Source organism: Salmo salar, chromosome 09 (assembly GCF_965601325.2).
Source record: "Salmo salar chromosome 09, fSalSal1, whole genome shotgun sequence".
Taxonomy (NCBI): domain Eukaryota; kingdom Metazoa; phylum Chordata; class Actinopteri; order Salmoniformes; family Salmonidae; genus Salmo; species Salmo salar.
Window position 1 is genome coordinate 104,741,529 of NC_138299.1, and position 16,719 is coordinate 104,758,247.

General features: G+C 43.1%; 1 protein-coding gene across 1 annotated transcript in view; it reads right to left on the reverse strand.

Moving 5' to 3' along the window:
• Positions 1-16,719, reverse strand: part of LOC106560686 (netrin receptor UNC5A) — a 246,842-nt gene that overhangs the window by 13,949 nt on the left and 216,174 nt on the right. Inside the window, 1 exon segment of the mRNA XM_082956110.1 lies at positions 12,241-12,390. Within this exon segment, the coding sequence (XP_082812236.1) occupies positions 12,241-12,390 (150 nt within the window).

A 16,719-nucleotide genomic window follows, 5' to 3' on the forward strand; every position in this document is an offset into this window, starting at 1 on the left:
AAGTTTGAAATATCCAATAAATTTCGTTCCACTTCATGATTGTGTCCCACTTGTTGTTGATTCTTCACAAAAAATTACAGTTTTATATCTTTATGTTTGAAGCCTGAAATGTGGCAAAAGGTCGAAAAGTTCAAGGGGGCCGAATACTTTCGCAAGGCACTGTATATTAGCGGAGAAAGACAGGTACCCAAATAGCCTGGTTCTAAATGAGTAGATATGCCAGGTTGTTGAGTAGGATAGTTGAGTTCTGAGAGAGGAAGAAAAACAGGTCTCTGTTCCTGAATGGATTACGACTACATGAAGCTACCATAACTTTTTTCACCCCAAATATTTTTTTAAAAGTGACTAGCTTTTAATAGCAGAACTTTGTGATACCGGAGCTCCAGCTCTTCTCTTTATAAACCAGTCAGGTACCAGCTGACTGTCTGATAGAATTTATTCATGACTAAAACTTTCTCCATCTCTCCCTGTTGCTCCATATTCATGTCTCAGAGAAGCACTGAGGTAAGGCAGAGAGGTACAGTACGTCAGACAAAATGAGACAGAAACTCGCAGAGGGGTAAGGTGAGAGAGAGAGAGAGGGGGGGGGGGGTAATAGAGAGAGATAGAGAGGGGGGGTAATAGAGAGAGATAGAGAGGGGGGTAATAGAGAGATAGAGATGGGGGTAATAAAGAGAGATAGATAGGGGGGGTAATAGAGAGAGACAGAGAGGGGGGGTAATAGAGAGAGATAGAGAGGGGGGGTAATAGAGAGATAGAGGGGGGTAATACAGAGAGCTAGAGAGGGTGGGTAATAGAGAGAGATAGAGGGGGGTAATAGAGAGAGATAGAGAGGGGGAGTAATAGAGAGAGATAGAGAGGGGGGTAATAGAGAGAGACATAGGGGTAAGGCATACACATCCCGGGCCTTAACCAAGCATACAGTATATAGTAACTAGTATCTAACCATTCATATATACCAACTAGTATCTAACCATACATATATACTAACTAGTATCTAACCATACATATATACTAACTAGTATCTAACCATTCATATATACTAACTAGTGTCTAACCATACATATATACTAACTAGTATCTAACCATTCATATATACTAACTAGTATCTAACCATACAGTATATACTAACTAGTATCTAACCATTCATATATAATAACTAGTGTCTAACCATACATATATACTAACTAGTATCTAACCATACAGTATATACTAACTAGTATCTAACCATTCATATCTACTAACTAGTATCTAACCATACATATATACTAACTAGTATCTAAGCTCAGTGGTCACCATAGCAGCACCCACCCGTAGCACGTGCTCCAGGAGGTATATCTCACTGGTCACCCCCAAAGCTAACTCCTCCTTTGGCCACCTTTCCTCCCAGTTCTCTGCTGCCAATGACTGGAACGAATTGCAAAAATCACTGAAGCTGGAGACTCATATCTCCCTCACTAACTTTAAGCATCAGCTGTCAGAGCAGCTCACAGATCACTGCACCTGTACACAGCCCATCTGTAAATCGCCCACCTCATCCCCATAAATCGCCCACCTCATCCCCATATTGTTATTTTTTTTTTGGTGCTCCTATGCACCCCAATATCTCTAGTTGCACATTCATCTTCTGCTCATCTATCACTCCAGTGTTTAATTGCTAAATTGTAATTATTTCACCAATATGGCCTATTTATTGCCTTACCTCCCTAATCTTACCTCATTTGCACTCACTGTATATATATTTTTCTATTGTGTTATTGACTGTACGTTTGTTTATTCCATGTGTAACTCTGTGTTGTTTGTGTCGCACTGCTTTGCTTTATCTTGGCCAGGTCGCAGTTGTAAATGAGAACTTGTTCTCAACAGCCTACCTGGTTAAATAAAGTTGAAATAAAATGTTAAACAATTCAGAGGGGAGAGCAGCTGCAGTACTCACATGTGACCAGATGGGGACACTGTGACCCAGGCGGACAGGAGAGAGCAGGTGAGAGAGAGAAACCATCTCTGACGCCTCGCTGAGAAGAGACTGATTCCTGTCCTAAATTACACCCTATTCCCTCCCGAGTGGTGCAGCGGTCTAAAGGCACTGCATCTCAGTGAAAGAGGCGTCACTACAGTCCCTGGTTCGATTCCAGGCTGTATCACATCCGGCCGTGATTGGGAGTCCCATAGGGCGGCGAATAATTTGTCCAGCGTCGTCTGGGTTTGGCCGGCGTAGGCCGTCAATGTAAATAAGAATTTGTTCTTAACTGACTTGCCTAGTTAAATAAAGGTTAAATACATTTAAAAATATATATATTGCTATTGACCAGGGCCCATAGGGTGCAATCTGGGACTCAGGCTCTGTCTGTTCTAGTGTATTGTGTTTCTGCTACTGCTGCTGTTTATTTTGGCACAGACACAGTTTTCTCTTTAGGAACCTGCTGCTCTCAGACTAGGAGACAGACACAGACAGCACTCTCACTCACTTCAATTCAAAGGGCTTTATCGACATGTGAAACACATGTTTACATTGCCAAAGCAAGTGAAATAGATAATAAACAGAAGTGAAATAAACAATATAAAAGTATCATTAAACATTACACTCACAGAAGTTCCAAAAATAATAAAGACATTACAAATGTCATATTGTGTCTATATACAGTGTTGTAACGATGTGAAAATAGTTCAAAATAAATATGGGTTATATTTACAATGGTGTTTGTTCTTCACTGGTTGCCCTTTTCTTGTGGCAAGGTCACAAATCTTGCTGCTGTGATGGCTCACTGTGGTATTTCACCCAGTAGATATGGGAGTTTATCAAAATGGGGTTTGTTTTCAAATTTTTGTGGGTCTGTGTAATCCGAAGGAAATATGTGTCTCTAATATGGTCATACATTTGGCAGAAGGTTAGGAAGTGCAGCTCAGTTTACACCTCATTTTGTGGGCAGTGTTGCACATAGCCTGTCTTCTCTTGAGAGCCAGGTCTGCCTACGGTGGCCTTTCTCAATAGCAAGACTATGCTCACTGAGTCTGTACATAGTTAAACCTTTCCTTAAGTTTGGGTCAGGTATTCTGCCACTGTGTACTTTCTCTCTCTCGCTCTCCCTCTCAATTTTCAATCTCTCTCTCTCTATCTTTCTCTCTCTCTGTCTCATTCTATATTTAATTATCTCTCTCTTGGTTCCTCTCTCCCCTCTCTACTTATCAAGCTGCAGTAGGCCAAGCAAGTGTGAAGGAGAGGAGAGGTGGAGGTAAAGGAAAGAGGTGGAGGGAGGGAGGGAGTAGAAGAGGAGAGGTGGAGGGAAGGAGGGAGGGAGTAGGAGAGGAGAGGTGGAGGTAAAGGAAAGAGGTGGAGAGAGGGAGGGAGGGAGTAGGAGAGGAGAGGAGAGGGGAGGTGGAGGGAAGGAGGGAGGGAGTAGGAGAGGAGAAGTGGAGGTAAAGGAAAGAGGTGGAGAGAGGGAGGGAGTAGGAGAGAAGAGGAGAGGTGGAAGGAAGGAGGGAGATAGTAGGAGAGGAGAGGTGGAGGTAAAGGAAAGAGGTGGAGAGAGGGAGGGAGGGAGTAGGAGAGGAGAGGTGGAGGTAAAGGAAAGAGGTGGAGAGAGGGAGGGAGGGAGTAGGAGAGGAGAGGTGGAGGTAAAGGAAAGAGGTGGAGAGGGAGAGGTAGGGAAGGAGTAGGAGAGAAGAGGGGGTGGTAAAGGAAAGAGGTGGAGAGAGAGAGGGAGGGAGGGAGAGAGTAGGAGAGGAGGTAGGGAGTAGGAGAGGAGAGGTGGAGGTAAAGGAAAGAGGTGGAGAGAGAGAGGGAGGGAGTAGGAGAGAAGAGGTGGAGGTAAAGGAAAGAGGTGGAGAGAGGGAGGGAGGGAGTAGGAGAGGAGAGGGGAGGTGGAGGGAAGGAGGGAGGGAGTAGGAGAGGAGAGGTGGAGGTAAAGGAAAGAGGTGGAGAGAGGGAGGGAGGGAGTAGGAGAGAAGAGGTGAGGTGGAGGGAAGGAGGGAGGGAGTAGGAGAGGAGAGGTGGAGGTAAAGGAAAGAGGTGGAGAGAGGGAGGGAGGGAGTAGGAGAGGAGCGGTTGAGAGGTTCCAGGAGTCAGGATGTGAAGGTAGTTCCAGGTGTATTAATACACTCTTCTATATTTGATCTGAGCTCCCTTTGAGAGAGGCTCCTAGTAGACCCAATCAGACAGCAGCTGTGGAGCCTGCCCCCCCCCCCCCCACACACACACACACACACACACACACACACACACACACACACACACACACACACACACACACACACAGTCCCCCCTCTCTGAAGGCACGGCATACTGATCCACTAAGCCTGAAGCAAGGCCACAATGGTTTTAAATTTCCCGAAAAAGGGACCACGAAGGGACCATCTTTATCTCAGCAGCATTGAAGAGAAATTTATGTCTAAAGTCATTTTTTAAAATGTGGTCAAAAGTCTTTGAGACCTCATGTTGATTCGTTAAACCACCTCATGTTCATTATAGTCTGATAAATGACCAAAATGTACCAGTTACCAAACACTGACATAATGACTGTGACCCAAATTACATCATGTTCCCTATGTATATAGGGCAGGGACGACCAGGGGCCATATGGCTCTATATAGGGCAGGGATGACCAGAGGCCATATGGCTCTATACAGGGCAGGGATGACCAGGGGCCATATGACTCTATATAGGACAGGGAAGACCAGGGGCCATATGGCTCTATATAGGACAGGGATGACCAGGGGCCATATGGCTCTATATAGGGCAGGGACGGCCAGGGGCCATATGGCTCTATATAGGGCAGGGACAACCAGGGGCCATATGGCTTTATATAGGGCAGGGACGACCAGGGGCCACCAGGGGCCATATGGCTCTATATAAGGCAGGGATGACCAGGGGCCATATGGCCCTATATAGGACAGGGGCGACCAGGGGCCATATGGCTCTATATAGGGCAGGGATGACCAGAGGCCATATGGCTCTATATAGGACAGGGGCGACCAGGGGCCATATGGCTCTATATAGGGCAGGGATGACCAGAGGCCATATGGCTCTATATAGGACAGGGATGACCAGGGGCCATATGGCTCTATATAGGGCAGGGACGGCCAGGGGCCATATGGCTCTATATAGGGCAGGGACAACCATTTTTCTTTTCTATTGTGTTATTGACTGTATGTTTGTTTATTCCATGTGTAACTCTGTGTTGTTTCTGTCGCACTGCTTTGCTTTATCTTGGCCAGGTCGCAGTTGTAAATGAGAACTTGTTCTCAACTGGCCTACCTGGTTAAATAAAGGTGAAATAAAAATAAATAAAATAGGGCAGGGAGGACCAGGAGCCATATGGCTCTATATAGGGCAGGGTTGACCAGGGTCTATATGGCTCTTTATAGGGCAGGGATGGGCAACTGGAGGACAATTTCCAAAAACAAAACAATTGATTTTAAGTCAGGGTCTCAACTTACTGAGTTAGAATACTAAAACATACACATGCTGTTGTTGTACATCAGCAGTTTCTCTTGTTTTGTCAGCCACTCAATCTGCCCATGTCCGCCAAAAAAATTGGAAATTGGTAAATTAGTCTAGCCAGTTATTTAAGTAATCTTTGTCGAATTCACTTCATTCATATCACTGCAAATCTTTGCCTCTACCCTATGGAAAAATGTATGGAATTGCATTAAATTAGCTGCAAAATTGCTAATTTTTCTCTCTGCCCATGGAAAAAATTGTAGAATTGCAGCAAACTTGTTTTAAAACGGAAACATCCATGTGTCTCCTTACTCTTTGTCTACTTCTGATGATCACAGTATAGGATACTGGTCCTGAGCAATCCTCAATGGTAGCTGGAATCCATTTAGGACCAAACCCATAGTTTTTTTTATGTGTAGACATCCTCTCCAGGTGAGAAACTTCTGAGTTTGACTCTATTGTCATGATTCTGTTATTGATTCCATTGCTTTTGTTGTATTTTCACTTTCTCTTCTGGCCTGATGAGATCCAAGATTGACCTTAACCTCCTTGACATCAGCATTTCTGCAGGTGACAACCCAGGTGTAGCTTGAGGAGTAATCCTGTATCTAAACAAGAATCTTGACACCTTTGTTTCAATGCTGGGCCCTTGCATCTTCCTCATCCCCCTCCTTCAAGGTCTGAACCCCACGTTCTGCTAATCCGTTTGAAGATGGGTGAAAAGGGGCCGACGTTACATGCTGAATTACATTTTGTTTCATAAAAACTTGTGAATTCAGTGCTTGTAAAACAAGTAGCATTGTCGCTAACCAACATTTGAGGCAATCCCATGATACTGAAGCTTTGTCTCAACTTCTCAATTGTAGCGTACGATGTTGATGTGTTCATGGGGTAAACATCCATCCACTTTGAATGCGAATCAATCAGCACAAGGAACTTTTTCTCTAGGAAAGGTCCAGCGTAGGCCACATGTAGTCGTGTCCATGGTTTTTCTGGCCATTCCCATGGATGAAATGGCGCTGTGGTGGGGTGGGGGGTGACTTCCTGTTTCTCTGACAATCTGCACACCGGCTACCCTCATTTTCCACATCGTGGTCCGTCTTTGGCCACCAGATATATGACCTCACTAGGCCTTTCATTCTCGACATACCTGGATGTGACTGATGTAACAACTTCAGTAGCATACCCCACCCTTGTGGTGGGATAACTACTCTTGAACCCCACAGAACACACCCATCTACAACACTCAAGGCCAAGCGGTGAGTGTAGTAAGGCCTCTGAGGCTCTGTCACTGTAGGCCATCTTTTCAGGATAAATTCATGCACTTGTGATAACGTCACATCCTTTGAAGTCCGTTTGCCTGATTTGTGTGTTCACCGATGCATCATCCAACACATCAATCATCAAGACTTGGTAATTTTCTCCTACCTGAGCGATGATTTGTGGAACGGACAGCTTACTCAGAGCATCAGCAGTCCCATGGTATCTACCTGGTTTGTAAATGATTCTGTACTCGTAGGCCCTGAGCCACGCAGTGCAACATTGAACTCTTGGAGAGACCATGTGGTACTAGCTTTTGTTCATGGAATAGAGAGATCAGAGACATATGGTCCGTCACAATAGTGAATGTTCTCCCGTATACGTACTTGTGGAATCTCTGCATTCCAAATATAACAGCCAGTCGTTCCTTGTCCAGCTGAGAGTACTTTTCCTCTGCTGGCGACAACGTTCTTGACATGAACCCGATAGGTTTCTCTGCACCATTCTCCATCCCGTGTGATAGCACCGCCCCCACACCATACGATGAGGCATCACACGATAAGATCTCTGTCTGCTGAGTAGTGCACTAGGACTTCAGCTGATTACAGTAACACCTTTGACTTTGAAAAGCTTCTTCCTGTCTTTCTGACCATTTCCTTAAAGTTTGATGCAGTGGCGCTAAGAGGGTAGAGAGGTTCGGGAGGGTAGAGAGTTTCGGGAGGAAGCGATTGTAATAGTTCAGTAAGCCTAGCCAGGCTTTCAGAGCTGTAACGTTTGTAAAAGCTGGAGCTTCCAAGACAGCCCTCACTTTAACTTTGACAGTGTGTAACCCCTTGGCATCCACCTTGTGACCCAGGTACTGCACTTCATCAGCTAACAATGTACACTTGCTCCTCTTCAGCTGGAGACCGACCTCCGCCATCCTTCTCAAACGTTTCTGAGATGCTCCTCCTTCGTGACTCCCGTGACCAGAACGTCGTCGAGGTAAACCGCTACCTTGGGTATCCCCTGCAGAACTCCCTCCACGGTTCTTTGGAAGATAGCTGGTGCAGAAGACACCCTGAAAGGTAAGTGTTTTATAGGTAAACATACCTCTGTGGGTGTTTATGGTCAGGTACTTCTGTGAAGCTTTAACCATTAGCACTTGCTGATATGCGTGACTCATGCCTAGTTTTGTGAACTGTTGCCCTCCGGTTAATGTTGAAAGCAAATCCTCCACTTTGGGTATACGGTACTGCTCCAGAGAGGAAACTCTATTTACAGTCAGCTTGTAGTCACTGCATAATCTGATGGAACCATCTGGTTTTAATATGGGAACAACTGGTGCTGCCCACTCAGAGAACTTGACAGGAATAATTATATCCCCGGGTAAGATTCTGTCAATTTCCACATCCACTTTAGGCTTCATGGCATATGGAACTGATCTTGGCCTATAGAATCTGGGACATCAGCAGCAACATGAATGGTAGCTTGGATCCCTTTTAATGTCCCTAGCTCTTCTTTGAAAACACACTTATGCTTTGAAAGCACCTTCTGCAGTGTCAATGTCTCTGTGGTGACATGTTTGATTTCATCCCACTTCATCCCATCCTTGTCACCAAATATGTAGTATCTTAAGAGGCTTCTTAGATTGATGACACCAGACACGTAAGTACGTTTTAGTATTTAATTGTAACTTAGAATAACATTCCCTAATGCACCTGGCATAAGCTTTCTTAGGCTTTCTCAAGCATGGTTATATATACAGTTGAAGTTGGACGTTTACATACACTTAGGTTAAATGAGTCATTAAAACTCATTTTTCAACCACTCCACGCATTTCTTGTTAACAAACTATAGTTTTGCCAAGTCGGAAAGGACATCTACTTTGTGCATGACACAAGTCATTTTTCCAACAATTGTTTACAGACAGATTATTTCACTTATAACTCACTGTATCACAATTCCAGTAGGTCAGAAGTTTACATACACTAAGTTGACTGTGCCTTTAAACAGCTTGGAAAATTCCAGAAAATGATGTCATGGTTTTAGAAGCTTCTGTTAGGCTAATTGACATCATTTGAGTCAATTGGAGGTGTACCTGTGGATGTATTTCAAGGCCTACATTCAAACTCAGTGCCTCTTTGCTTGACATCATGGAAAAATAAAAAAGAAATTAGTCAAGATCTCATAAAAAAATGTGTAGACCTCCACAAGTCTGGTTCATCCTTGGGAGAAATTTCCAAACACCTGAAGGTACCATTCATCTGTACAAACAATAGTAAGCAAGTATAAACACCATGGGACCACACAGCCATCATACCGCTCAGGAAGAAGATGTGTTCTGTCTCCTAGAGATGAATGTACTTTGGTGAGAAAAGTGCAAATCAATCCCAGAACAACAGCAAAGGACCCTGTGAAGATGCTGGAGGAAACAGGTACAAAAGTATCTATATCCACAGTAAAACGAGTCCTATATCGACATAACCTGAAAGGCCGCTCAGCAAGGAAGAAGCCACTGCTCCAAAACCGCCATAAAAAAGCCAGACTACGGTTTGCAACTGCACATGGGGACAAAGATCGTACTTTTTGGAGAAATGTCCTCTGGTCTGATGAAACAAAAATAGAACTGTTTGGCCATAATGACCATCGTTATGTTTGGAGGAAAAAGGGGGAGGCTTGCAAGCCACGGTGGTGGCAGCATCATGTTGTGGGGGTGCTTTGCTGCAGGAGGGACTGGTGCACTTCACAAAATAGATGGCATCATGAGGGAGGAAAATTAAGTGGATATATTGAAGCAACATCTCAAGACATCAGTCAGGAAGTTAAAGCTTAGTCGCAAATGGGTCTTCCAAATGGACAATGACTCCAAGCATACTTCCAAAGTTGAGGCAAATTGGCTTAAGGACAACAAAGTCAAGGTTTTGGAGTGACCATCACAAAACCCTGAACTCAATCCCAAAGAAAATGTGTGGGCAGAACTGAAAAAGCATGTGCGAGCAAGGAGGCCTAAAAACCTGACTCAGTTACACCAGCTCTGTCAGGAGAAATGGGCCAAAATTCACCCAACTTATTGTGGGAAGCTTGTGGAAGGTTACCCGAAATGTTTGACCCAAGTTAATTGACGGTCGCCTAGGATAGGGGGTGCTACAGTGATTTTTGAAAAAAATTAGTGCCCATTTTAAACGGCCTCCTACTCAAACTCAGAAGCTAGGATATGCATATAATGAATACTTGTGGATAGAAAACACCCTAAAGTTTCTAAAACTGTTTGAATGGTGTCTGTGAGTATAACATAAGTCATATGGCAGTCAAAACCCCGAGACCGATCGTAACAGGATGTGGAATTCTGAATTGCGGACTCAACTTCATCACTTTGCCTATAAATCACACCGTGAGCAATGGTTCATTGAGCACTTCCTATTGCTTCCACTAGATGTCCCCAGTCTTTACAAAGCGGTTTGAGTCTCCTACTGTGAAAACTAACTGAATGAGATGCTATGGAAAGTGGTCACATGAGGAGGGCCATCACCATTATGACACCCTGGCTACCCTCCCCTTTCGAAACGTTTTGAAAGACAATGCAATCGTCCCCCTTGAATCTTATTGGAGCTCTGGTTGAAAAAGGCCCTAAAGATTTATGTTATACAACGTTTGACATGTTTGAACGAACCTAAATAAATAAAAAAAAGCATTTTATTGAAAGAGGAGTCCCGCAGCCGACGGAACTTTTGGTGCAGCCTTCAGAACGCGCTAACAAGAACAAGCTATTGGGACGTAAAGGATTAACTTTTTCGAATGAAAATACATTTGTTGTGGACCTGGGATTCCTGGAAGTGCTTTCTGATGAAGATAATCAAAGGTAAGGGATTATTGACAATAGTATACAAGAGTAGATTTGATATGCGATTGTTCCAAGATGGCGCTGACCTGTAACGGTAGCCTATTTTTCTGAGTATCGCATCCTCTTTTATCGCAAAGTGTGATTACCCAGTAAAGTTATCTTTAAATCTGGCATTGCAGGTGCTTTCAAGAGATGCTAATCTATAAATCTTGGAATGACAATTTTACATTTTAAAAATGTTTTCGAATAGTAATTTAGTAAATTGTAGCGCTGTTTCACCGGACGCATTTGAGAGAAAATAGTCAACGTTACGCGCCGATGTAAAATGCTGTTTTTATATATAAATATGAACTTTATCGAACAAAAGAATGCATGTATTGTGTAACATGATGTCCTAGGAGTGTCATCTGATGAAGATTGTCAAAGGTTAGTGCTGCATTTAGCTGTTTTTTGGTTATTTGTGATGCATGTGGTTGGTCGGAAAATGGCTAAGTGGCTACTTTTACGATATACTCCTCTAACATAATCTAATGTTTTGCTTTTGCTGTAAAGCCTTTTTGAAATCGGACAACGTGGTTCGATTCAGGAGAGGTGTATCTATAAAACGATATAACATAGTCCTATATTTGAAAAAAAAAAATATTACATTTTGTTATGCTAATGGAGATAGGATTTTTCGCTGGATGTCCGTCCCGCATACGGGACGGAGCCCGACCAGGGGTTAAACAATTTAAAGGCAATGCTACCAAGTTCCAATTGAGTGTATGTAAACTTATGACCCACTGGGAATGTGATGAAAGAAAGAAAAGCTGAAACGAATCATTCTCTCTACTATTATTTCGACATTAAACATTCTTAAAATAAAGTGGTGATCCTAACTGACCTAAGACAGTGAATTTTTACGAGGATAAAATGTCAGGAAATGTGAAAAACTGAGTTTAAATGTATTTGGCTAAGGTGTATGTTAACTTCCGACTTCAACAGTAGCAGACATAGAAAACAGCTACGGAAATCGGAAAGCAAACCACTGTCTTGAGTCAATACTGCCATCTATTGGTAAACATAAATATACCAGGTTACTGCAGTTAGTCACGCTCACTCAGATATCACTGCAAACGTTTCTCTCCGCCCTGTTCCAAAATGTGTAGAGTTGCAGGAAATTAGCTGTAAAACAAAACTGCCGATGTGCCCTTAAGCAAGGCACTAAACCTGAATTTGCTCTTGGGACGCAGTACTGCTATGGCTGACCCAGTAAAACAACACATTTCACTGCACATATTCGGTGTAACTGACAATGAAAATATATTTGAAACTCACCTGGTATCCGGCCAGTAGTATGCTCCTCCAGTGTGCCTGGGGCATGTCGTGGATGGGTCTTAACCCTGACCCTAACTCACCTGGTACCCAGCCAGTAGTTTGCTCCTCCAGTGTGCCTGGGGCATGTCGTGGATGGGTCTTAACCCTGACCCTAACTCACCTGGTACCCAGCCAGTAGTTTGCTCCTCCAGTGTGCCTGGGGCATGTCGTGGATGGGTCTTAACCCTGACCCTAACTCACCTGGTACCCAGCCAGTAGTTTGCTCCTCCAGTGTGCCTGGGGCATGTCGTGGATGGGTCTTAACCCTGACCCTAACTCACCTGGTACCCAGCCAGTAGTTTGCTCCTCCAGTGTGCCTGGGGCATGTCGTGGATGGGTCTTAACCCTGACCGTAACTCACCTGGTACCCAGCCAGTAGTTTGCTCCTCCAGTGTGCCTGGGGCATGTCGTGGATGGAGAGGCGCAGGTTGTGGTAGCTGTCTTTAAACAGCAGGACGTGGGGCTCATCAATCAGACGACCTCCTAGCTGTCTCTCCATCTGCATCACCTCCTAGACAGAGAGAGAGAGAGAGACAGAGAGAGAGAGCGTGAGAGAGAGAGACACAGAGAGAGACACAGAGAGAGACACAGAGAGAGAATCAGAAGGAGGAAGGGAGGCACACACACTCATGGGTAAGACTTAGTCTGAAAGGGGGGGGGGGGGGGTGAAAAAGCTCAGTAGGGGGCAGTGCAGTTCTACACAGTTTCTGAACAGGGGAAATACTTTTTCTCAAGTTTTATTATAATAAATTACATTGAAAAAGTGTTTTAATAACTAGATTACTAATCTACTCCCTTCCCTGACAATCCCACCCATTGTGATCGATTGACAGGTCTGAAACACTACCACCCTGTGAGTCTCACTAATATCCTGCTCCTCCCCTGGCAATCCCACCCACAGTGATCGATTGACAGGCCAAACTGTTAAGAATGTGGCCAGGATAAAGCATGACAATGAGGAAATGAAATCGAAAAAAATGGGAGGAATAATATTGTTTTACCCAATAAGGATTTTGAATTTGAATGGTTTACTTTAGTAGGTTAAGAAAAAGCTAAATTAAATTGCACATTAAATTTTCATCTCCTTTTTTTGTGTCAAATAATGCAATCCCAGTAATGTAGCACAATTACACGTAAACTTTGATTGATTTATCTTCTAGCAAATGTTCTTACAAAGGTAGTGTTATCTGCAAGGGCATTGAACAAGAACTGTCCATTTGAAAAATGCAAACTGGAGTTTTGCACTTAAATTTGGTTATTGATTATGTTCTCATGAAAATAGTATTGCAAACGTATTATTATTTTACCATTATCTTTGTCACATTAGATTTTTTTGGAGGGCAGCTATAGAAAGTCTTGGATTTCTTCACATTTTATTGTGTTACAAAGTAAAATGGATTTAATTGACACTTTTTTTTGTCAACAATTTACACAAAATGCTCTGTAATTTCAAAGTGGAAGAAAAATGTTCTTTGTTTTTTTTATGATTAATGAAGAATAATGAAGAATAATATATTTTGATGAGTATTCACACCCCGGAATCAATACGTTAGAATCTCCTTTGGCAGAGGTTACAGCTGTGAGTCTTTCTGGGTAAATCTCTATGATTGTGCAATATTTGCCCATTATTCATTTCAGATTTTCAAGCAGATTTAAGTCATAAGCACTGTAAATCCATAAATTGCGACCCTGAATCTGCAAAAGAAAGAATAACATGTAGCTCTGGGAATATGGGTCACATTTGAACAGTTTGGGCTATAGCAGGTAATATGGGCCATATTTGAACAGTTTGGCCTATAGCAGGTAATATGGGCCATATTTGAACAGTTTGGGCTATAGCAGGTAATATGGGCCATATTTGAACAGTTTGGCCTATAGCAGGGGTCTCCAACCTTTTCTTTCATAAAGGCTAACTTCTCATATACAGCAGGCATGTTGTAGGCCGGATTTTTTACATTTCTTTTTTTTACCTTTATTTAACAAGGCAAGTCAGTTAAGAACAAATTCTTATTTTCAATGACAGCTTCGGTTACAAGTCCAGTGCTCTAACCACTAGGCTATCTGCCACATGTTATGAATATGAACAAATAACACAATTGCATATATCATATAACTGCGTTGTGGTTATTAAAACCACACATTTATTTAAAAAATAAAAATTCTACCTTGAGAATCTTACCAATTTTAGGATAAAGAGAAAATAAAAGGGTTTTTCATTTGAACAAAGGACTAGGCTACTAAGTATCAATAATTGTTTAAATTGTCATTCTGTTTAATAGTGACCTTTTGAACAGCAGCCACAGTGAGTAGTCTACATATTGACAACACATCGTGAAGAAGCAGAATTATCATAAGAAATAAAGAAGAAGAAGAATAACAAAAGTGTAGTTTCAGCAAGCACACTAATTGACCGTTCCACTTTTCCTCCAACGTTTAATTTTTTTGGGGCGCTGTTGTTTGAAGCACCGTCACCCTGAACATTTTTCAAATTAACTTGTCTCCGCAGCATACATATTTGATGCAAAGAGGGCGGAAATTGCTTATTTGGTCGATATTACTCACCAAACCAAGCAGAGCTGTTTTATTGAGATACAAATATCCTGTGTTTTTTTCTGCATACAGACATGGTTACATTATAACCTGGAAGAGGTTACAGTGTATATGGAGTTCAACATACAGACGCGGCTTGGTTACATTATAACCTGGAAGAGGCTACAGTGTATATGGTGTTCAGACAGGACTGTTACTTTTGGAACATGTCCGGTGGAATTTGGGAAACCAGATAGCAAAAAGCAGAATGGTGATAAATGCCTGTAAACAGTTTTTGGTGAGGAACATTATTTCACAATTTTAATTATGGAATATTAGTCCAACTGATTATTTCTCACTATCTACTAGTGAGCTATTCATTGACAGCCCTCGAGAATACTCATTGACAGCCGTCGAGAATACTCATTGACAGCCCTCGAGAATACTCATTGACAGCCATCGAGAATACTCAACACCATCATACCAGCACCATCAGACCAAAACCATCAACACCATCAGACCAATACCATCAACACGATCAGACCAACACCATCAGATCAACACCATCATACCAGCATCATCAGACCAAAACCATCAACACCATCAGACCAATACCATCAACACCATCAGACCAATACCATCAACACCATCAGACCAACACCATCATACCAGCATCATCAGACCAATACCATCAACACCATCAGACCAACACCATCAACACCATCAGACCAACACCATCATACCAGCATCATCAGACCAATACCATCAACACCATCAGACCAATACCATCAACACCATCAGACCAATACCATCAACACCATCAGACCAACACCATCATACCAGCATCATCAGACCAATACCATCAACACGATCAGACCAATACCATCAACACCATCAGACCAATACCATCAACACCATCAGACCAACACCATCAGATCAACACCATCAGACCAATACCATCAACACCATCAGACCAACACCATCAACACCATCAGACCAACACCATCATACCAGCATCATCAGACCAATACCATCAACACCATCAGACCAACACCATCAACACCATCAGACCAATACCATCAACACCATCAGACCAACACCATCAACACCATCAGACCAATACCATCAACACCATCAAACCAACACCATCAGACCAACACCATCAGACCAACACCATCAACACCATCAGACCAATACCATCAACACCATCAGACCAATACCATCAACACGATCAGACCAACACCATCATACCAGCATCATCAGACCAACACCATCAACACCATCAAACCAACACCATCAGACCAATACCATCAGACCAACACCATCAGACCAACACCATCAGACCAACACCATCAACACCATCAGACCAATACCATCAACACCATCAGACCAATACCATCAACACCATCAAACCAACACCATCAGACCAACACCATCAGACCAACACCATCAACACCATCAGACCAACACCATCAACACCATCAGACCAACACCATCAGACCAACACCATCAACACCATCAGACCAACACCATCAACACCATCAGACCAACACCATCAGACCAACACCATCAGACCAACACCATCAACACCATCAGACCAATACCATCAACACCATCAGACCAACACCATCAACACCATCAGACCAATACCATCAACACCATCAAACCAACACCATCAGACCAACACCATCAGACCAACACCATCAACACCATCAGACCAATACCATCAACACCATCAGACCAACACCATCAACACCATCAGACCAACACCATCAGACCAATACCATCAACACCATCAGATCAACACCATCATACCAGCATCATCAGACCAACACCATCAGACCAACACCATCAGACCAACACCATCAACACCATCAGACCAACACCATCAACACCATCAGACCAATACCATCAACACCATCAGACCAACACCATCAGATCAACACCATCAGACCAACACCATCAACACCATCAAACCAACACCATCAACACCATCAGACCAACACCATCAGACCAACACCATCAGACCAACACCATCAACACCATCAGACCAACACCATCAGACCAACACCATCAGACCAACACCATCAACACCATCAGACCAATACCATCAACACCATCAGACCAATACCATCAACACCATCAGACCAATACCATCAACACCATCAGACCAATACCATCAACACCATCAGACCAATACCATCAACACCATCAGACCAATACCATCATACCAGCATCATCAGAGCAACACCATCAACACCATCAAACCAACACCATCAGACCAACACCATCAACACGATCAGACCAACAC